Source organism: Stenella coeruleoalba (genome assembly GCF_951394435.1).
Source record: "Stenella coeruleoalba genome assembly, chromosome: 3".
Taxonomy (NCBI): Eukaryota; Metazoa; Chordata; class Mammalia; order Artiodactyla; family Delphinidae; genus Stenella; species Stenella coeruleoalba.
In genome coordinates this window covers 125,016,650-125,032,110 of record NC_137148.1, presented here as the reverse complement: position 1 = coordinate 125,032,110, position 15,461 = coordinate 125,016,650, and the positions used below count along the sequence as shown (strand labels likewise).

Genomic DNA, 15,461 nt, shown 5'->3' with positions numbered 1-15,461 from the left:
TACTGTTTGTTCTTTCAGGGGATTTCTGTTGTTCTTTCAGTTGGAGTAGCTCCTCTGCTTTTTCATTTTACTTAAACTTCTCTGTTTCTATGAATTTAGGAGAAACGCTTATCTACTGTGGTCTTGAAGGGCTGTTTTTTGTTTTGGTTTTTTTTTGTCCACACTCTGTGGCATGTGGGATCCTAGTTCCCCAACCAGGGATTGAACCCACACCCCCTGCAGTGGAAGGGCAGAGTCTTAACCACTGGACTGCCAGGGAAGTCCCACTGAAGGGCTGTTTTTAATGTATGAGTGTTCCTGTGTAGACTGTGTGAATCCAGTAGTTTTGGTATGGATGTCAGCCATGTCTTTCCTCAGAGTGGAAATTATCCCCTTGATGGGGGGTGTGATTGGTGTTGTGGTAACCTGAGTCTGCACTGGAAGTTGGGTGGGACCTCCTCTTTCCCCTGTGGCTGTCACAGCCCTGTCAGGGGTGGGGTCTGCTCCCCAGTTGTTGAAGTAGAAGCCCTGAGGGTTGGGTTTAGTAAGGCTGCATTGCCCTTAAGTGTGTGCTCTGTCCCCAAGGAGGTGAGTGCTGAAGCAAGTGAGGCCAAGTGGTCACAGAGAACCTTGTGCAGGCATCCCTGGTTTTGCCCAGAAGCAGCCCAAGGTTATGTCCCTTTCTCCATAGTGTTTGTCCGAGACCTAGTGTCAGGCAGGCACTGGGGGCCGGGGCATTGTGGCTGCAGGAATCAAGGTGGTTGTGCTGCCACTTGGCACCTGGGGTGCCTCTATGATAGGGCTCTCCCAGGGCTTGTCTGCCCCAGATATGACTGCAAGCTGTGGTGTGAAGTAGGTAGGACAGGAGTGTTCCTGCTGGGAAAGGAACCACTGCAAACTCCTCCCCAGCGGCTGTCGCAGGGGATTTGTGATTCTGTGATGGCTATGCCACCTGGTGTGCGCAGCAACATGGTCCATTGTTTCTGGACCTGTTCTTGGACCCGCCCCCGCTATGGGAGCCCTGATAATTGGATGATGTCAGCCCCACTCCTGACATGTGTGGACTCACAAAGTCCACCACCACTGGTGCTGCATCCCTCCGTGAGCACGCTGACAGTGGGGCTCTTATGGTAGACCCATGTCCTGCCCTGCGCATGCTGTAATTGGGGCTCCTATGGTGGACTGGGCCCCTGTGGCATGTGGTAACAGCGGTGGCCCAGACCACACTCCAGGCCCTTCTGGTTATCTCTGCACAGCTAGATTGAGTCCTCTCCCAGGGTCCCTCTCCTGAAGGCCGAGTTTCAGTGCCTAGCTGTTGTGCCTATTAGCAGGCCCGCCTTGACTGCATTTTGGGTTGAGAAGTGTGACGACGTGGCAGCCGTCAAGCGCTGGTCTCTCTCTGCCCTGATTGTTAGCAAGCCAGCACACACACACTCCTCATGAGCAGAGACCAGGCCCTTTCAGCTCCCTATCTGTCCCGGCGGACCTCCCAGCTGGCAACGGGGGTTCCCAGGGTGAGCGAACCTCTCTTCTTTCATAACTCCCTCCCAGAGGTACTGGTCCCTTCCTGATGCCTTTATTTTCTTTTTTGTCCTACCTGGTTACAAGGGGATCTTACTTGCAGCTTTGGTTGTATAAGAGATCTTCTGCTAGTTTTCAATCGGTTTTCTGTGAGAATTGTTCCACATTTAGATGTATTTTTGATGTGTGTTGGGGGGGGAGGTGAGTTCCATGTCCTTCTACTCTTGATCTCCCTCCTCTTGTTTGTCAAATAACTGCAACACTGAATCAGATGAGGTCAAATGCAGAGGCTGGGTGGTTTACTGACCATGAGTACTCTGACACTCACCATGCCTCCCCACCTCCAGGTTCACTACCTCTTGGAAGTCGCCAGCTCACCTGGGTCTTATTATTATTTTCTGATCATCAAACCTTATTTGTTATTGGAACATCCTCTTCCATCCTGCAGGACCCTGTGTTCTGCAGGAAACAATTTGGGTAATGCTTACCTGGTCAAACTTTATTACAGAAGGAGAAACTGAGGCCAAGGGAGGGCTGCTCTCTGACACTTTTATTTTGAAAAATGTGCATGGTTCAGTCTCTCCCCATGTCACTCATCTTCACTCACACTAGAAACAACAGAAGGACACAAGTCTGGGTTGAAATTATGTGCATTTATGGGAAAAAAATATCCAACAATAACAAAAGCCCTTCAATCTCGCCAAGTTCTCAACCAGTGATAATGAGGCAGTTTCAATGAATGTGTCTGGCTGGGGACATTTCCAAAGGGGTCAGGACAGTTGAAAGATATTGGCCAAAAAGAAAAGATGAAGAGAGGGCTGACATTTTAAATGAGAGCATATTAGACCTCCCTTATGGCCCCTCATCCTATGACCCTTTCAAGTTAGTCTCCTCCCAGTTTACAAAGATCCTTCCTGAACTCCGCTCAAATGCAGTCTCTTCCAGAAAGCTTTCCTTGGTCTGCACCAGCTGCATATGCCTTCTTAGTAATGTCACATTTTCTCGTGCTGTCTCCTATCACTTTCTGCCTCACATCCATCATGTTTGAGTACCTGCCTTACGGTACCCATTGTTAGTAGGCATGCCCCTGAAGTCGGGCCCCATGTTGCTCATCCCAGTATTTCCGTCTCCCTCCCCCATCCAGTGCTCAGTATACAGCAGGTGCTCAGTGAGGGCTTGTTGAGTTGAAGTCAGTTCTACATTTGCCACCACACATAACCTCTTGAGAGTGGTAACTGCCATCTCTACTTCTTCATTCTTCCTCCACGACCTCAGTGGTCTGACTCCAGCCATCTCCAGGAAGGAACAGACCCCACCAGATATCACCAACTCGTGGTTGCAGGTTTGGGGTGGGGAGAAGGTTAAGCTTTCACCCCTGTTCCAGAAGCCAAGGAGGCAGGAAAGGCAGCCACTGGGGAAATCAGTATGACCATGAGTGGTGTTGGCCAATGCTCCATTTTGGAATTTCATAAGTAGTCATTCTTCAAAAGTTTCCCCCATGAACCACGGCCAACTTTGCAATGCAAGCCGAGGACTGGTGGGGGTCTGGTTGGGTTGCTCTGCCAGCCCAGGGACCAGAAGACATAGGCTGGGAAACTTTCTATAGGACATGGCCTATATTACCTTTGGGCGGGGAGTGTTAGAGGTTGTCTGTCTAGTTGTTCGGTTGGAGCTGTGGTGGGAACATTAGCCCTGTGGTGAGTTGTCAGGCACATAGATTGTAGTAAGGCTGAAAAATACAAGCTTCAATAATGGGCCTCTCCTCCAAAGGGGGAAGGGTCAGGAGGTTCTGGGAGCAATGAGGGAGGGTCCCAAGAGGTCCTGCAGCTCCAGTGCTAACGGGTGCCCTGCTCTGTCTCCTGCTTCCAGCTCCCGCTCCCTCCCTCTGGTTCTCCACATAGGGGCCAGGCAGGGGGCCATTGGAAGTAATAGTGCAGGGAAGGGAAGTGCTTTTTCTTTTCCTACCATGAGGCGTAGATTTGGACTAGAGAGAGGTGAGGATCAAGGATAGGAGGAGGATTGAAGAGGAGAGGAGAGGCCAGGGCCCTATCCACTTGTTTACTTCTGTAACGAGTAGACATGAAACCCACATTTCTAGCTGCATCACCCCCAGACAGCATTGAGGTCCTAGTCGGGGTGATGAGAAAATTCTTCAGAGCTCTCAAAGGTGCTCAGTGACTTGGGGAGAATGCTGTGGATCCTCCCATGAGAGGGCCCCTCTGGGGCCAATAAGGTATGAAAACTGCAGCATCCTCCCTGGAGACTGGGGAAAAGAGCCGAGAAGCAGAGAGAAGAGAGACTCCTTCAGGCACCTCCTTTAGCAAAGAGAGTTGGACCTTAGGGGACTCAAGTCAGGAGAGATGTTTCAGTATAAAAAGTCTTCCCAGTAAAAGGATGGGAGTCCCCACGAATCCCTTCCCAAATCCCATTGCACTTAGAAAAGAGAAAGGAAGGAGCATAAAAATATCTTGAAGATGTGGGCTTGCCTGACGATACAGAAAAGCAAGTCTCATGGCAGGCAGTGTGTCCCATTACACGAGAGGATTATACCGAGCTTCAGTATAGAGACTTTACATATATCTTTATATAAATGCATATATATTTATAGAGCTTCTGCCTAGAACAGCCGGGCTTGCTTCTTCAGTTCATTCCTCTTCCAGAGGGCCAGCCGGTCAAACTCGGAGATGGTCATGCCGAAGACTTGGTAGAACTCTTCCTGGGACAGGTGGCGCTGCAAGGAGGTGGGAGGAGACAGAGGGAACAGCTTGAGGATGTGAGGTGCAGGCTGGGGGCAGGTGGAGGCAGGATTGGTTCCTGTACGTTTCCTCTGGGTACACTGTGCCTGGCAGTGTCTGACCCATGGAAGGTGTATGATGAATATCTGTTGAATGGATCAGTGTGTGAGTGGTTGTTTCCTGGGAGGGACCTCTGTAGCTGGTCTGGCTGGAAAGGCCTCCCCCGCCCAGGACTCAGGTGGGACTTCTGCTTCACCGAAGTGCCTCTCGATGCGTCCCAGTTGACCTCCCCTTTCTGCAGTCCCTGCTCCATGCATTGTGTCCAGGAGTGTGTATGGATTAATGTTATCGCTCTTTGCTTTGGAAGAAAAAGGAGGCATGCCCAAGATTTTAGGGCGTATTTCCTCTTACTAATTAGTTTACAAATGATCTGGAAGGTTGTTCCTTAGGCCAGTCAATGAAAAAAAGTTACTGTCCAGAGTTCTCCAACCCCCACTCCCTGAAATGTCCTTTCATCTCTTTCTTATTTGAAAACAAGTATGCCATATAATGAAACATTGTTCTGCATGCCTTGGCAGGTTTTTTAACCCCTTTCTGCCTGCCCTCTCTCCTGCCCCTTCCCATCAGCTTTGAAAGTTGATACATTATGCTAAGCTTTTAGAGTTAGAAATATATGGCACTTAAAATGTGGCAAAATGTGAAAAATTGGTACATTTAGGTGAAGGGTAGATGGATACTCATTTTACAATTCTTGCAGCTTTTCTGGAGGTCTGAAATTTTATTTTTCAAAATAAAATTTACAGTTATGTTTAAAGATAGAAATAGATGGCCATATATCCTTCCTGTAAACTTCCTGCATTCACTTGCTGTCGGTAGCAATTATATTAGCTAATTGAGTATTGAGGGAGATTGAATGAGAATCATGTATACAGCCACGTAACAATTAGACAATTCTCTGGCCTATTGTCCCTGTGAATTAATGTTTTCGCCACATTTCCAGAACTTTAGGTAAAAGTAACTTTGATACTTTTGTTAGATATCGTTGGCTGCCGATGACTCTGAGTTGATTTTTTAGTACTTAATATTTAACACTACCACCAATTCCTTGTATTGCGTTTGTATTATGCTCAGTAGTTCATAAATGTACATTCACCCTCATTTTTCTCCTTTAATTCTTCTGACCTGATTTTCTTCTGAAAACCAGGAATTATTTCTACCCAACTGAAAGATGAGAAAAGCAAAAGTCAGAGAATTAAAATGACTTGCCCAAGAGGGAGGGAGGAGAGGAGACTAGGTAAATAGCAGAGCTGAGACCAAAGTCCAGGGCTTCTGATTCCAAATGCAGTGTACTCTCACTGCCCCTCTTGGTCAGTCCCATTAAGAATTTCATAAATATGTCTTTCTTTTATGAAAAATTTCAAAAATACACAAAAGAGAGAAAATGCACACCCATACCCATCATCCAGATTCAAAGAGTTTTACCACATTTGCTTCATCTGTTTCCTTTGCTGAAGTGTCTTAAAGCAGACACTGTCTGTTCACTCCTACATACAGCGGTTTGCATCTCAAAACATACTGGCTATTTTCTTACATAACCACAACAGCATGGGCAAGGAAAAAATGACAGTAATTCCACAGAATTACCTAATACCTGTCTACAATAAAATTCCCCTAATTGTCTCAAAGTGTTTTTTTTTAGTTGGTTTGTTTGAATAAGGATTCAGACAGCATCCACACGTCACATTTGGTTGTTAGACTCCACCAGTCTAGACAGTGCCCCTCTTCTTTTGTTCGTGCTATTGACTCGCCCAAATCTGTTTTACTTGCACTCGAGTGCTGAAAACTATGTGGATATGAGAGCATTCTCTGCTCCTTCCATAGTAAAGACTGAGGGGAACTGTCTCATTTGTTCTTTTTGTTGTTGTTGTTAGAGAGTGATGGTTACTACTGATTCTCTAGCTGGCTTTCTCCACTGTGTTTAAAAATCTTTTTTTTTTTTAAATAAGACTCAATTTAAAGGAATGGCAGACTAAATTACTCAAGTAAACACTGTAGGACACACTGAAGGAGTCTGAGGCTTTTCTTCTCTCCTCCTGTTAAGGGCCACGTGGAGCCTCCTTTCTCCTCTGAGTTCTCAGAGCACACAATGGCAGCCCTGTCCATTTGACATTCACCGCAGATTTTAAAGCATAAAGGTTAAGTGCATAGGCTTTACAGCCAGGCAGATAGGAGCGTGTGACCTTGGATATGGTAACCTCACTGAGCCTCAATGTCCTCTTCTGAGAGTGGCAGCATGCCAGTACCTACCTCACGGATATTGTGAGGGTGACTGAGATGATGCGGGTCACATGCTTGGCACAGTGGCTGGCACTCAATCACCGGCACTCTCATTAGTGCACTCTCATTAGTGCACTCTCATTAGTGCAGTGATCTCTTCATGTGTCTGTCACATAGCATGGCCTGGCCTTCATCTCCTCATCCTCTCTTCTGGGGTCACGTGGCCCCAGCCACACTCACCTCCTGCCGTCTTCCAACACACCAGACTCACTCCTGCATCATGGCCTTGTCAGCAGCTGTTCCCTTGGCCCAGAATGCTCTTCCTTCCTATATAAGCATGGCTAACTCCCTCACCTACTTGAAGTCTTTGCTCAGATGTCATGTTTTCAATGAGATCTACTCTGACCACTCTACTGAAAACTGCAACTCACCCCTCCAACTCCCAACCCCCCTCACTCTGTTCTCCTCTTACCCTTTCCCTCAGCCTGGTTACTTCCCAACATACTATATCCTATATTTATTACTTGTGTCATTTACTGTCTGTCTCCTCACATGAGAATGTCAGCCCCAAGAGGGCAGGGGTCCTTGTTTTGTTCACTGATATGTTGTAGGCACCTAGAACAGTACCTGGTGTATATAATAGGTTACAATAAATATTTATTGAGTGAACAAGTATCTATACTCCGAGCTCCTTGAGGAGAGAGTCAGGGGTTTCCTTCTTCCGTGCCCTTCCTGAACTGCTGCAGACAGCTAGGACAGTGTCTCTAGCCCAGTGGTCTCAGCTCAGGCTATATATTAGACATCCCTGGGAGCCTCTGAAAAATACTGATGCCTGAGCTCCTTCCCCAGATTGTGATTTGATTGGACTCAGATGGGGCCCTGTATTGGTATTTAAAAAAAGCTCCCTAAGTGATTCTGATGCTTAGAGAAGGTTGCGTTTTCCTGGTCTGAGCTTCTGGGTGTCCTGGAGGATGTAGGAGAGCAGTTGGTCCTCCATTATGAACCAGGTTCGTGAACATTTCCACCCCTAAGTGCTGGCTCCAGTGAGCTGCCGTCGGAGCTGTCCCCTTCAGCACCGGCAGACACTCACTGCTAGACTGTGAAACGAAGCCCTTGTTATAAATGTGGGGAGAATCATCTGCTTCCTTCCCTGCTACCCCAGCATGCTAGAGCTGAAAGGACTCACAGAGCTTCCTGACCCACTCACATCTCCCTCCTGCAGCTCCAACCCTCTACTCTGGGCAAATTCATCAGCCGTCAGGTCAGGGGTGGTCCCAAGAAGTGCTGAGCCTCCTCTCTTACAAGCCTGCATTCAATTCCACAGACATCTCCTGACACCTCCCCTAGTCCAGGCAGAGGAAATGGATGGCTTGATGATCTGATGCAAAGGAGAAAGGAAGGTATTGGATCTGTGCTCTGGACGCAGGGCTGGGGACGCTGGAGGAAGAGGTTAGCGACACATCCTGAAGAAGGCTTAGGGGAGGCTTTGGGGCACAGGCATCACTAGAATGTGGCCCTGATGAGTGAGGAGGCTGGCAAGATGGAAAGGGTGTTCCAGGGAGAGGCACTGGGGTGAAAAGGGCAGCATGTGCTCCTGGAACTAATGTAACCAGGGACCGGGACTCCATGCCAAGTGGACTGGATGGCTTGAGAGCCCAGTGCCACGGTCAGGCCATGTCTGCACCTTATTTATGCTGTTCCCACTGCTCATGTTGCTCTCCTGCCTCTCCATCCATCTAAACCTGCCCATCTCCAAAAGTCCATCCAAATCCTTCCTCTTCCTGGAAGCCTGTATCACCCCACCCAGCTTTAGTGGTCTTCTCTGAGTAACAGCAATGAAACACTTATGAAGAATTTTCTACTCAGTACACTGCCAGATTCTGTGTGAAGGGCTCTATGTGTATTGTCTCATGTATGTCATTTGGCAACCTGAGGGAAGCATGACAGTCACCCCATTTTACAGAGGAGAAAACTACAGTTTGGAGAGGTTGTCATGTGGCCAAGCTGTCCAGTTGGGCATGGCAGCATCAGGGTTGGAACCTAGGGAGTCTTGCTTGAGACTTGCTTATATGTTTACCCTCTGCACAGAGCTGTCCCCCATCCTTCCCTGTCACAGGCACTGGTTTTCTATACAATCCTGTATAACACCAGTGCTGTGTTTCTTCTTATCGGACAGACTGCAGGCTCTTAGAGGGCAGGAACCAAATCTAGCTCTTCTCTTATGTCTGCAGAAGCATCAGCCCCACTTGGAGACATGCTGTAGTTGTGCACCACAGATGCTAACTGAATTGAGGAGGCTGCATAGAACAGCAGGGAACAGTCTTGGGCTAAGGAAACCAGGTTGGAATCTCTGCTTTTTTAACCAGCTGTGTGACCTTTACGCCATTCATTCTGCCTGCTCCTCCCAAGCTGGGTTAGACCAGGCAATTTCTGGAATCACTTCAAACCCAAAGGCGCCTGCTCAGTTTTCTACACATACCTCTAAACGCGTCCGATCCACATCCTTGGGCAGTCGGTTTCTCCCTCTTGTGGTCACCAGGAGCAGTTCATAAGGGTAGATCTAAGAAGAGAGGAGGGGGGATATTTGTAGGTTGGGTGAGGGTGGTGGGCTTGTCCCTTCAGACATATTTTGTGTCTGGCTGGGTCTCCCTCCTCTGTCCAGAAAGAGCCAGAGATTAAAGTCTGGAGGAAGGGCTGAGTATGTCCTTTTTCGGGCTTCCTGGCAGCCTCAAGGCACCTTCTCCCAAAAGGCAAGGCCCTGGAGTCCTTGAATACTGCCAGGGATGAGCTTGGTTGCATTTGGCCTTAATGTGAGCACAAGGGCTCCTGAGTGTAAATGTCTCATATCTGTGATTGGCAAGCCTCTAGAGAGTCTCCGAGGCCCGGGGGAACTGTCTGGTTTCAGGAGGCAAGAGATGTAGGGCAGGATTCAGGGAAACTGGGCCAAGGAGGCACTTGAAATGCTAGTCTTGAGAGGACCCTTGGGGTTATTTATCGATGTTCCCTTCCCTGCATAGACAGTGCTGTCATCTTCCTGCTGGTCCCCAGTGTAGCAACATGCAGGGTCCCGGAGACCCCCAGGGTCTGTGTATCTTTACCTTGTACTCTGTAGAGAGAAAAGAGACACACACAAAGTAGAAACCATCAGTCTTTGCTCTGCATCACTACACTGGCCTCTGTCATAGAGACACTGTCCTTATTGAATTCATCCCAAATCAAGGATGGTTTGAACACAATGGAGAAAGGGGTTGGGCTGATCCAGAGATAGGTTTTTAGGGGGAAAATGACGTTTGAGATATTTAGAATAGAAGTAAGAAGAGTCTGGGACCATGAAGCACATGGGTGAGATCCTTCATTTTCTGGGGGGAACCCTCCAGGGTTTGATGTGGGCCTGCCTTCCTGCCTGAGCCTGCTTGTAGGAGCTGGAAGAGGCTGGTGGGAGAGCATCACTGGAAGAGAGCATGAGGCTCATGGAATTTTTTCTTGGAAGAATGTGCATTTGGCTCTGAGTATTTCCCTCCACCCGGGGCTGGCAGGCAACTCTAGCTCAGCAGTACTGGGAGAACAGCAAGCACTCTGTGATGGCTCTGGGAATCCAGATGGGACAGATGGCCTGGAGATCACCCAAGGCCAGGGACTTGAGAGGATGAGAGAAGAGCAGGGGAAAAGGGAGGGAATGGGAAGTGAAAGGGAACTCGGGGTTTGCACAGAGCCCAGCGTGGGACGAAAATCGTCTGTCAAACGGGCTATTATGAGCAGTGCATTATAATGAGGTCCCTGTGAAGTCCCAGGAGAGGCCGGCACTCACCTCGCATGCCCCAGTTGACAGCATTCATGCTGTCGTAATGGAATAGGTCTGCGCTGGGTGTCTGCAGGGGAGACAGAACCAGGGCTGGCCTGAGGCACGCTCACCTCTGCCTCCCTGAAGTACTCACCCATCTCCAGAAAATGCACTGGGGCTGGTGGGACACGGGGCCCTCTCAGAAGCCTCGGTCTCAAGGTGGAGTGATTTACTTCACTGCCATATGCCTAGTGCCTAGGCCTGGCACATAGTAGGCACTCAGTAAATATTCATTTATTAGTGAATTACAGCTCATGCTTTCTTTCATTACTCAAATATTTTTTTCTGAGATCTGCCCTGACAACTCTATCTAAAATTGCAAATCGCCCCTTCCCCAACTCCCAACCTCCCTCATCCTGCTCAATTTCCCCCTTTTTTTCCATAGCACTTACTACCTTCTACATTGTGTATAAGGTGACTTGTGTACTATTTACTGCTTGCTTTCGATTTCTCCCTATAAGAATATAGGCTCCAAGGCCAGGGGTCTTTGTTTTGTTCGGTCACTGAGGTATTCTAAGCACTCAGAGCAGTGCCTGGCATACGTAAAAGGCTTTCAATAAACATCTGTCTGTTCATGAACAAATGTCTAGGCTTTGGGCGTGCTGAGGACAGGGTCTGTCTCTTCCCCGCTTGGAGCGGGTGGGGCCCCAACACTAGCCGTGGCTCTACTATGGACCTCTGATCCCTTTTGTGTGCTTAACCCTAGAATTGTCTCTTAACAAGTTTACCACTTCTGTCCCTCTGCAGTCTCTTCTCTACACAGGTGGGATCCCATTAAAAATCTGAGTTGGGGGCTTCCCTGGTGGCGCAGTGGTTGAGAGTCCGCCTCAACCACATGATGCAGGGGACACGGGTTCGTGCCCCGTTCTGGGAAGATCCCACATGCCGCGGAGCGTCTGGGCCCGTGAGCCCTGGCCGCTGAGCCTGCGTCTCCAGAGCCTGTGCTCCGCAATGGGAGAGGCCACGACAGTAAGAGGCCCGTGTACCGCAAAAAAAAAAAAAAAAAAAAAAAAAAAAAATCTGAGTTGGATGGTGCAGCACACCTACCGGAACCCTTCTGAGTCCTTACCAGCACACAGGGCCCTAATGACATCTCCGTCTGGCTTCATCTCCACGCTCACTCCATCCCAGCCACACATCCTCCCCACCCAGGGACTCTGACACTGTGCTTCCCTCTATTAGGGTCGCTCTTGCTGGTCTTGGAGAGGTGAGGTCCCTCCCTGCACTCAGGCCTTTGTTTAAATTCACTCTCTGACCTTCTCTCTCTTTGCCTCCTTGCTTTGTCTTCCATCTGAGCACTTATGACTGCTGACTTCAAGTCACACATGCAGTTATTGGTTGTCTGTCTCCCCAGCTAGAATGTGAGCTCCACAGGAGCAGCGAATTTATTCACTGCAGGACTTCCAGCACTCAGAACAGTGCCTGACACTTAGTAGGTGCTCAGTAAATAAATGTCTATCTTAGTGTCCTTCCCCTTTCCCCCATCACTTGTCTATTCACAGAGCCTCTCCTTTTGCCAACAAGACATATTTTTCATCCCCTTTTTAGTCCTTAAACCACCTCACAGCTTCCATGAAGGTTTTACGCCGCAGGACATCTAAGAGCTCAGAAGGCTCCAAGCCACAACGGGTGAGTGGAACCCAGCAGTCAGGTGTGGGCTGTCGGGGGCAGCTGGCCCAGGCTCGAATCCTGGCTCAGCACTTACTAGGAATGAGAGCTCAAGCAGGTCACTGAGCCCCTCTGTGCCTCCATCTTCATCCACAAAATAGAGTTATTAAAAATAGTAACTACCTTGCAGGGTTATAATGAGTGAGTGCTTGTAAAGTGCTCAGCGTGGAGTAATTGTGCCAGAGATACTAGGTGCTCCCAGCCCCTCTCACAGGGGGCTCTTTTGTTAATGCACCTCTAGCCCCAAGGCCTCTGTCCAGGTTTCACCCGTAAGTCATCACTCCTGAGCTAACACAGGAATTGTGAACCTCTTGGGGATAATATCCCTGGAACAGCCTCTCTTACCCTGTGCAGCCCGTTTCTTCTGTAGGCAGGCAGGGAGGCAGATTTGGAGATGAGGGGGTCTGAAAAGAAGGAGCCAAGACAATTACCAGGGGCCCCAAGCCAGGGTTTCCTCTCCCTGAGGTCATCTGGCTACAAATGGCCAATGTTACTTGTGGGAAGGGGGACAGACAGGGACCACCAGCTCCTTCCACTTCTCTCCAGGCTTACAACTAACAGTCTTAGGGGTGCCTCACCCTGGCAGAATTCTAGGCCCACCCCAAGTACCCACTCACAGAGTCTTCTGGTGTTAACCTGCACACATCTATCCTATGATGGACCCATGTGTCCTGGAATTGGGGTCGAGCTGGAACTCAGACAGGCAGGCTCCCACGTGGGTGGAAGAGGCGTGTGCTCTTTCTTTCTCTCTGGGAGCTGTTGGGCATGGCAACACTGGTTCCAGGACCAAAGATTAAGACCCACTATCTGACAAACACATGGGGTGGACTATTTCAGATGGGGACTGTGCTGGGACATCCACGTTGTATGGTCATCACAACTAAGGGGGACCTGCCGCTGACTCAGCTCTGGCCCTCACAGAACATGATGGGCTGAAGGAAGGGCAGGCAGAACATACCGCTGTCAGCCAGGTAGTGGGACCGAGGGGCTGCAAGAGAGGGAAGCCAGAGATCAGCGTTCATGGAGACAGACAGAAATTGCTCCCATACCTGGGCCACCCTGGCCGGCGGGGAGGAGAGCCCTCCTTCAGTACCTCCTTTCTCACTGGTCAGTTTCTAACTGTTGCACCTGCACCCGATCCTCTCTCCCCCACCCAGCTTGTAGCCCAGCACCTGGCACAGTGCAGGTGCTCTGTGATATTTGTTGCACAAATGCCATTGAATGGAGCTGAATTTTGAGCAGTACTGGTGCAGTGTACAGAGCCAGGGGTTGAAAACAGTGCCTCTCAGTGGTGAAACAGGGAAACAGCCCATCAGTTCATCCTGGCTTGGCCATTAATAGATACCCAATTGCAGATAAGTAAATCATGCTTTGTTTTCTTATCTGTAAAATGGGAGGGATAGTGTCTCCTTTATAGGGTTATTGTGAAGAATATAGGACACAATATAGTAAGGTGCTTAGCACAGTGCCTGACAGATAAAAACCCTCAATAAAACTGGCTTTATCATCATCACCACCACCACCACTGTCATGTTTGAGCTCACCTAGAATCAAGGTGCAGTACAGCAAAGAGGGAAAAGCTTATGGCCTTGAAGTCACTCTATGCTGGGCCTGATCCTGGCTCAGTCACTTACTGGCTTTCTGACCTTGGGCAAGAGGGTTAACCTCAGGTCTCTCATCTATAAAGTGGGTGATAATAATCCCTCTACATTGTGGGTCTTTGTGAGGACCAAGGGTGATAATGTATCTATAAATGCCCAGCACACAGGATTGCAATAAATGGTACCTTTTATTATCCATCAAGTATTGACCTGAGATAGGATTTCCTGGCAGGACTGAATCCCACAGGGGTAAGTAAGAGAGGAGGCAGGAAGAGGATGTGTGAGTCCAGGAACAGGGAGGAGCTTACAGTGAAAGACTCTCAGGGCAAAGTGCTTGAACCAAGCCTCTGCTTGTATACCTCCAGTGATGGGAGGCTTGCTACCTCAAGAGGCATCCTGTTTTATCTTCAGACTATTAGAAGAGTTTTTTCTTTACATGGAAACTGATTGGAAGTCATGGCTTCAGATGACCCGAAGAAGCAGAAGTGACTGCTCAGGATGGAGCATGGTCTTATTTAGTCTGTATTCTAGACCCTGGTGAGGCCATAGAAGGTCAGATTCACTAATGGAAGAACTGATGGGGAAGAGAGTGCCCCCACCCCGGCAGGTTACAGGGCAGTGCTTACAGCCATTTAGGGACATATCATAGCCAGCTGTGTGCAGGGCCTCTCGGCTGCTGGTGGAGCTCCGGGGTGGGGTCCAGGGATCCGCGTAGGAACTGGACCGGGCCTTCATCTCTTCCTTCAGAATTAGTCGGCCAATTCCACTCTGGAGCTGGGGGTGGGGGAGGAACAAGATGAAGTTAGAAGGAAGCAAAGAACACTGAGATGGAACAGGCTTAGGAAAGGCTGAGGGACCAGATTCTCTATAGTGAACCTCTGGCACTTTTTGCCTTTTCAGTGTCCCTCTTTCCTTGCAGCACCCATATTTTCCTTTGTGGGACTTCATTTCTCTTCCACAAGTAGTCCTGTGGTCAGGGTGGGGCTCTGGTGGTACGTACCAGAGCCCATATACAATATGTGGCTTTGTGTGTGTGGCTTCTTTCACTAAGCATAATGTTGTCAAGGTTCATACACATTGTAGCATGTATTAGCGCTTCATTCCCTTTTATAGCTGAATAATAGTCTGTCATTTGGATATGCCACATTTTGTTTATTCGTTTGTGAGTTGATGGACATTTGGGCTGCTTCCGTCTTTCGGCTCTTGTGAGTAGTACTGCTAGGAACCTGCGTGTACGTGTATTCGTTTGAGTACCAGTTTTCAGTTCTTCTGGGTATATACCTAGGAGTGGAACTGATGGGTCTGTGAACAGAGAACGTCACCTAACATGGGTCGGTAAACAAAGGATGTTGCAGCCATCCAGCCGTCAGCCTCTGCAGCCACCACCAACAGTATACCCTGAGAGGATTCAGAATGGAGTAAAGCAGGATACTGGGCCTAGATAGTTAAGGTGCATATCACAGGAATGATTTCAGTGCATCTTCCCGTACACAGAAAAGGGCTAAATTCATTAACGTGAGATGTCTGTTTTTTTCTTTAATTAGAATCTTTTGACGGACGTTTGACTATCTGCTTTGTTTTGTTTTGTTTTGTTTTTGCAAAAATTCCTTTATATCCTGGTTCCTCCCTTACCTCTTCAGAACTGTCCCTCAGATTTGAGAGGCTGTCTCCCGGGCTTAGGTCCTTAGTATGTCTGCTGAATAAAACATAATTCTCAACTTTTAGGTTATGCAGTCAACAGTTTTGACAGCTACAGAGGGACCCAGAGCAGACTTTTCTCCTTTGCCTGAACTCTCCAAGGATCCAGAGCCTAGGTACCAGCAGAGGATTCTTGGGCCC

At 48.7% G+C, this 15,461-nt stretch overlaps 1 protein-coding gene across 1 annotated transcript in view; it reads right to left on the bottom strand.

The window, feature by feature from the left end:
• Positions 1 to 1,748: 1,748 nt before the first annotated feature.
• Positions 1,749 to 15,461, bottom strand: part of ABLIM3 (actin binding LIM protein family member 3) — a 145,132-nt gene continuing 131,419 nt past the window's right edge. Inside the window, exons 17-23 of the mRNA XM_079915343.1 lie at positions 14,249 to 14,396; positions 12,980 to 13,009; positions 12,367 to 12,425; positions 10,321 to 10,381; positions 9,611 to 9,618; positions 8,992 to 9,072; positions 1,749 to 4,231 (exon numbers count right to left, since the gene is read on the bottom strand). Of these exons, the coding sequence (XP_079771469.1) occupies positions 4,118 to 4,231; positions 8,992 to 9,072; positions 9,611 to 9,618; positions 10,321 to 10,381; positions 12,367 to 12,425; positions 12,980 to 13,009; positions 14,249 to 14,396 (501 nt within the window). The 3' untranslated portion in view covers positions 1,749 to 4,117. The remainder of the gene's footprint in view (positions 4,232 to 8,991; positions 9,073 to 9,610; positions 9,619 to 10,320; positions 10,382 to 12,366; positions 12,426 to 12,979; positions 13,010 to 14,248; positions 14,397 to 15,461) is intronic.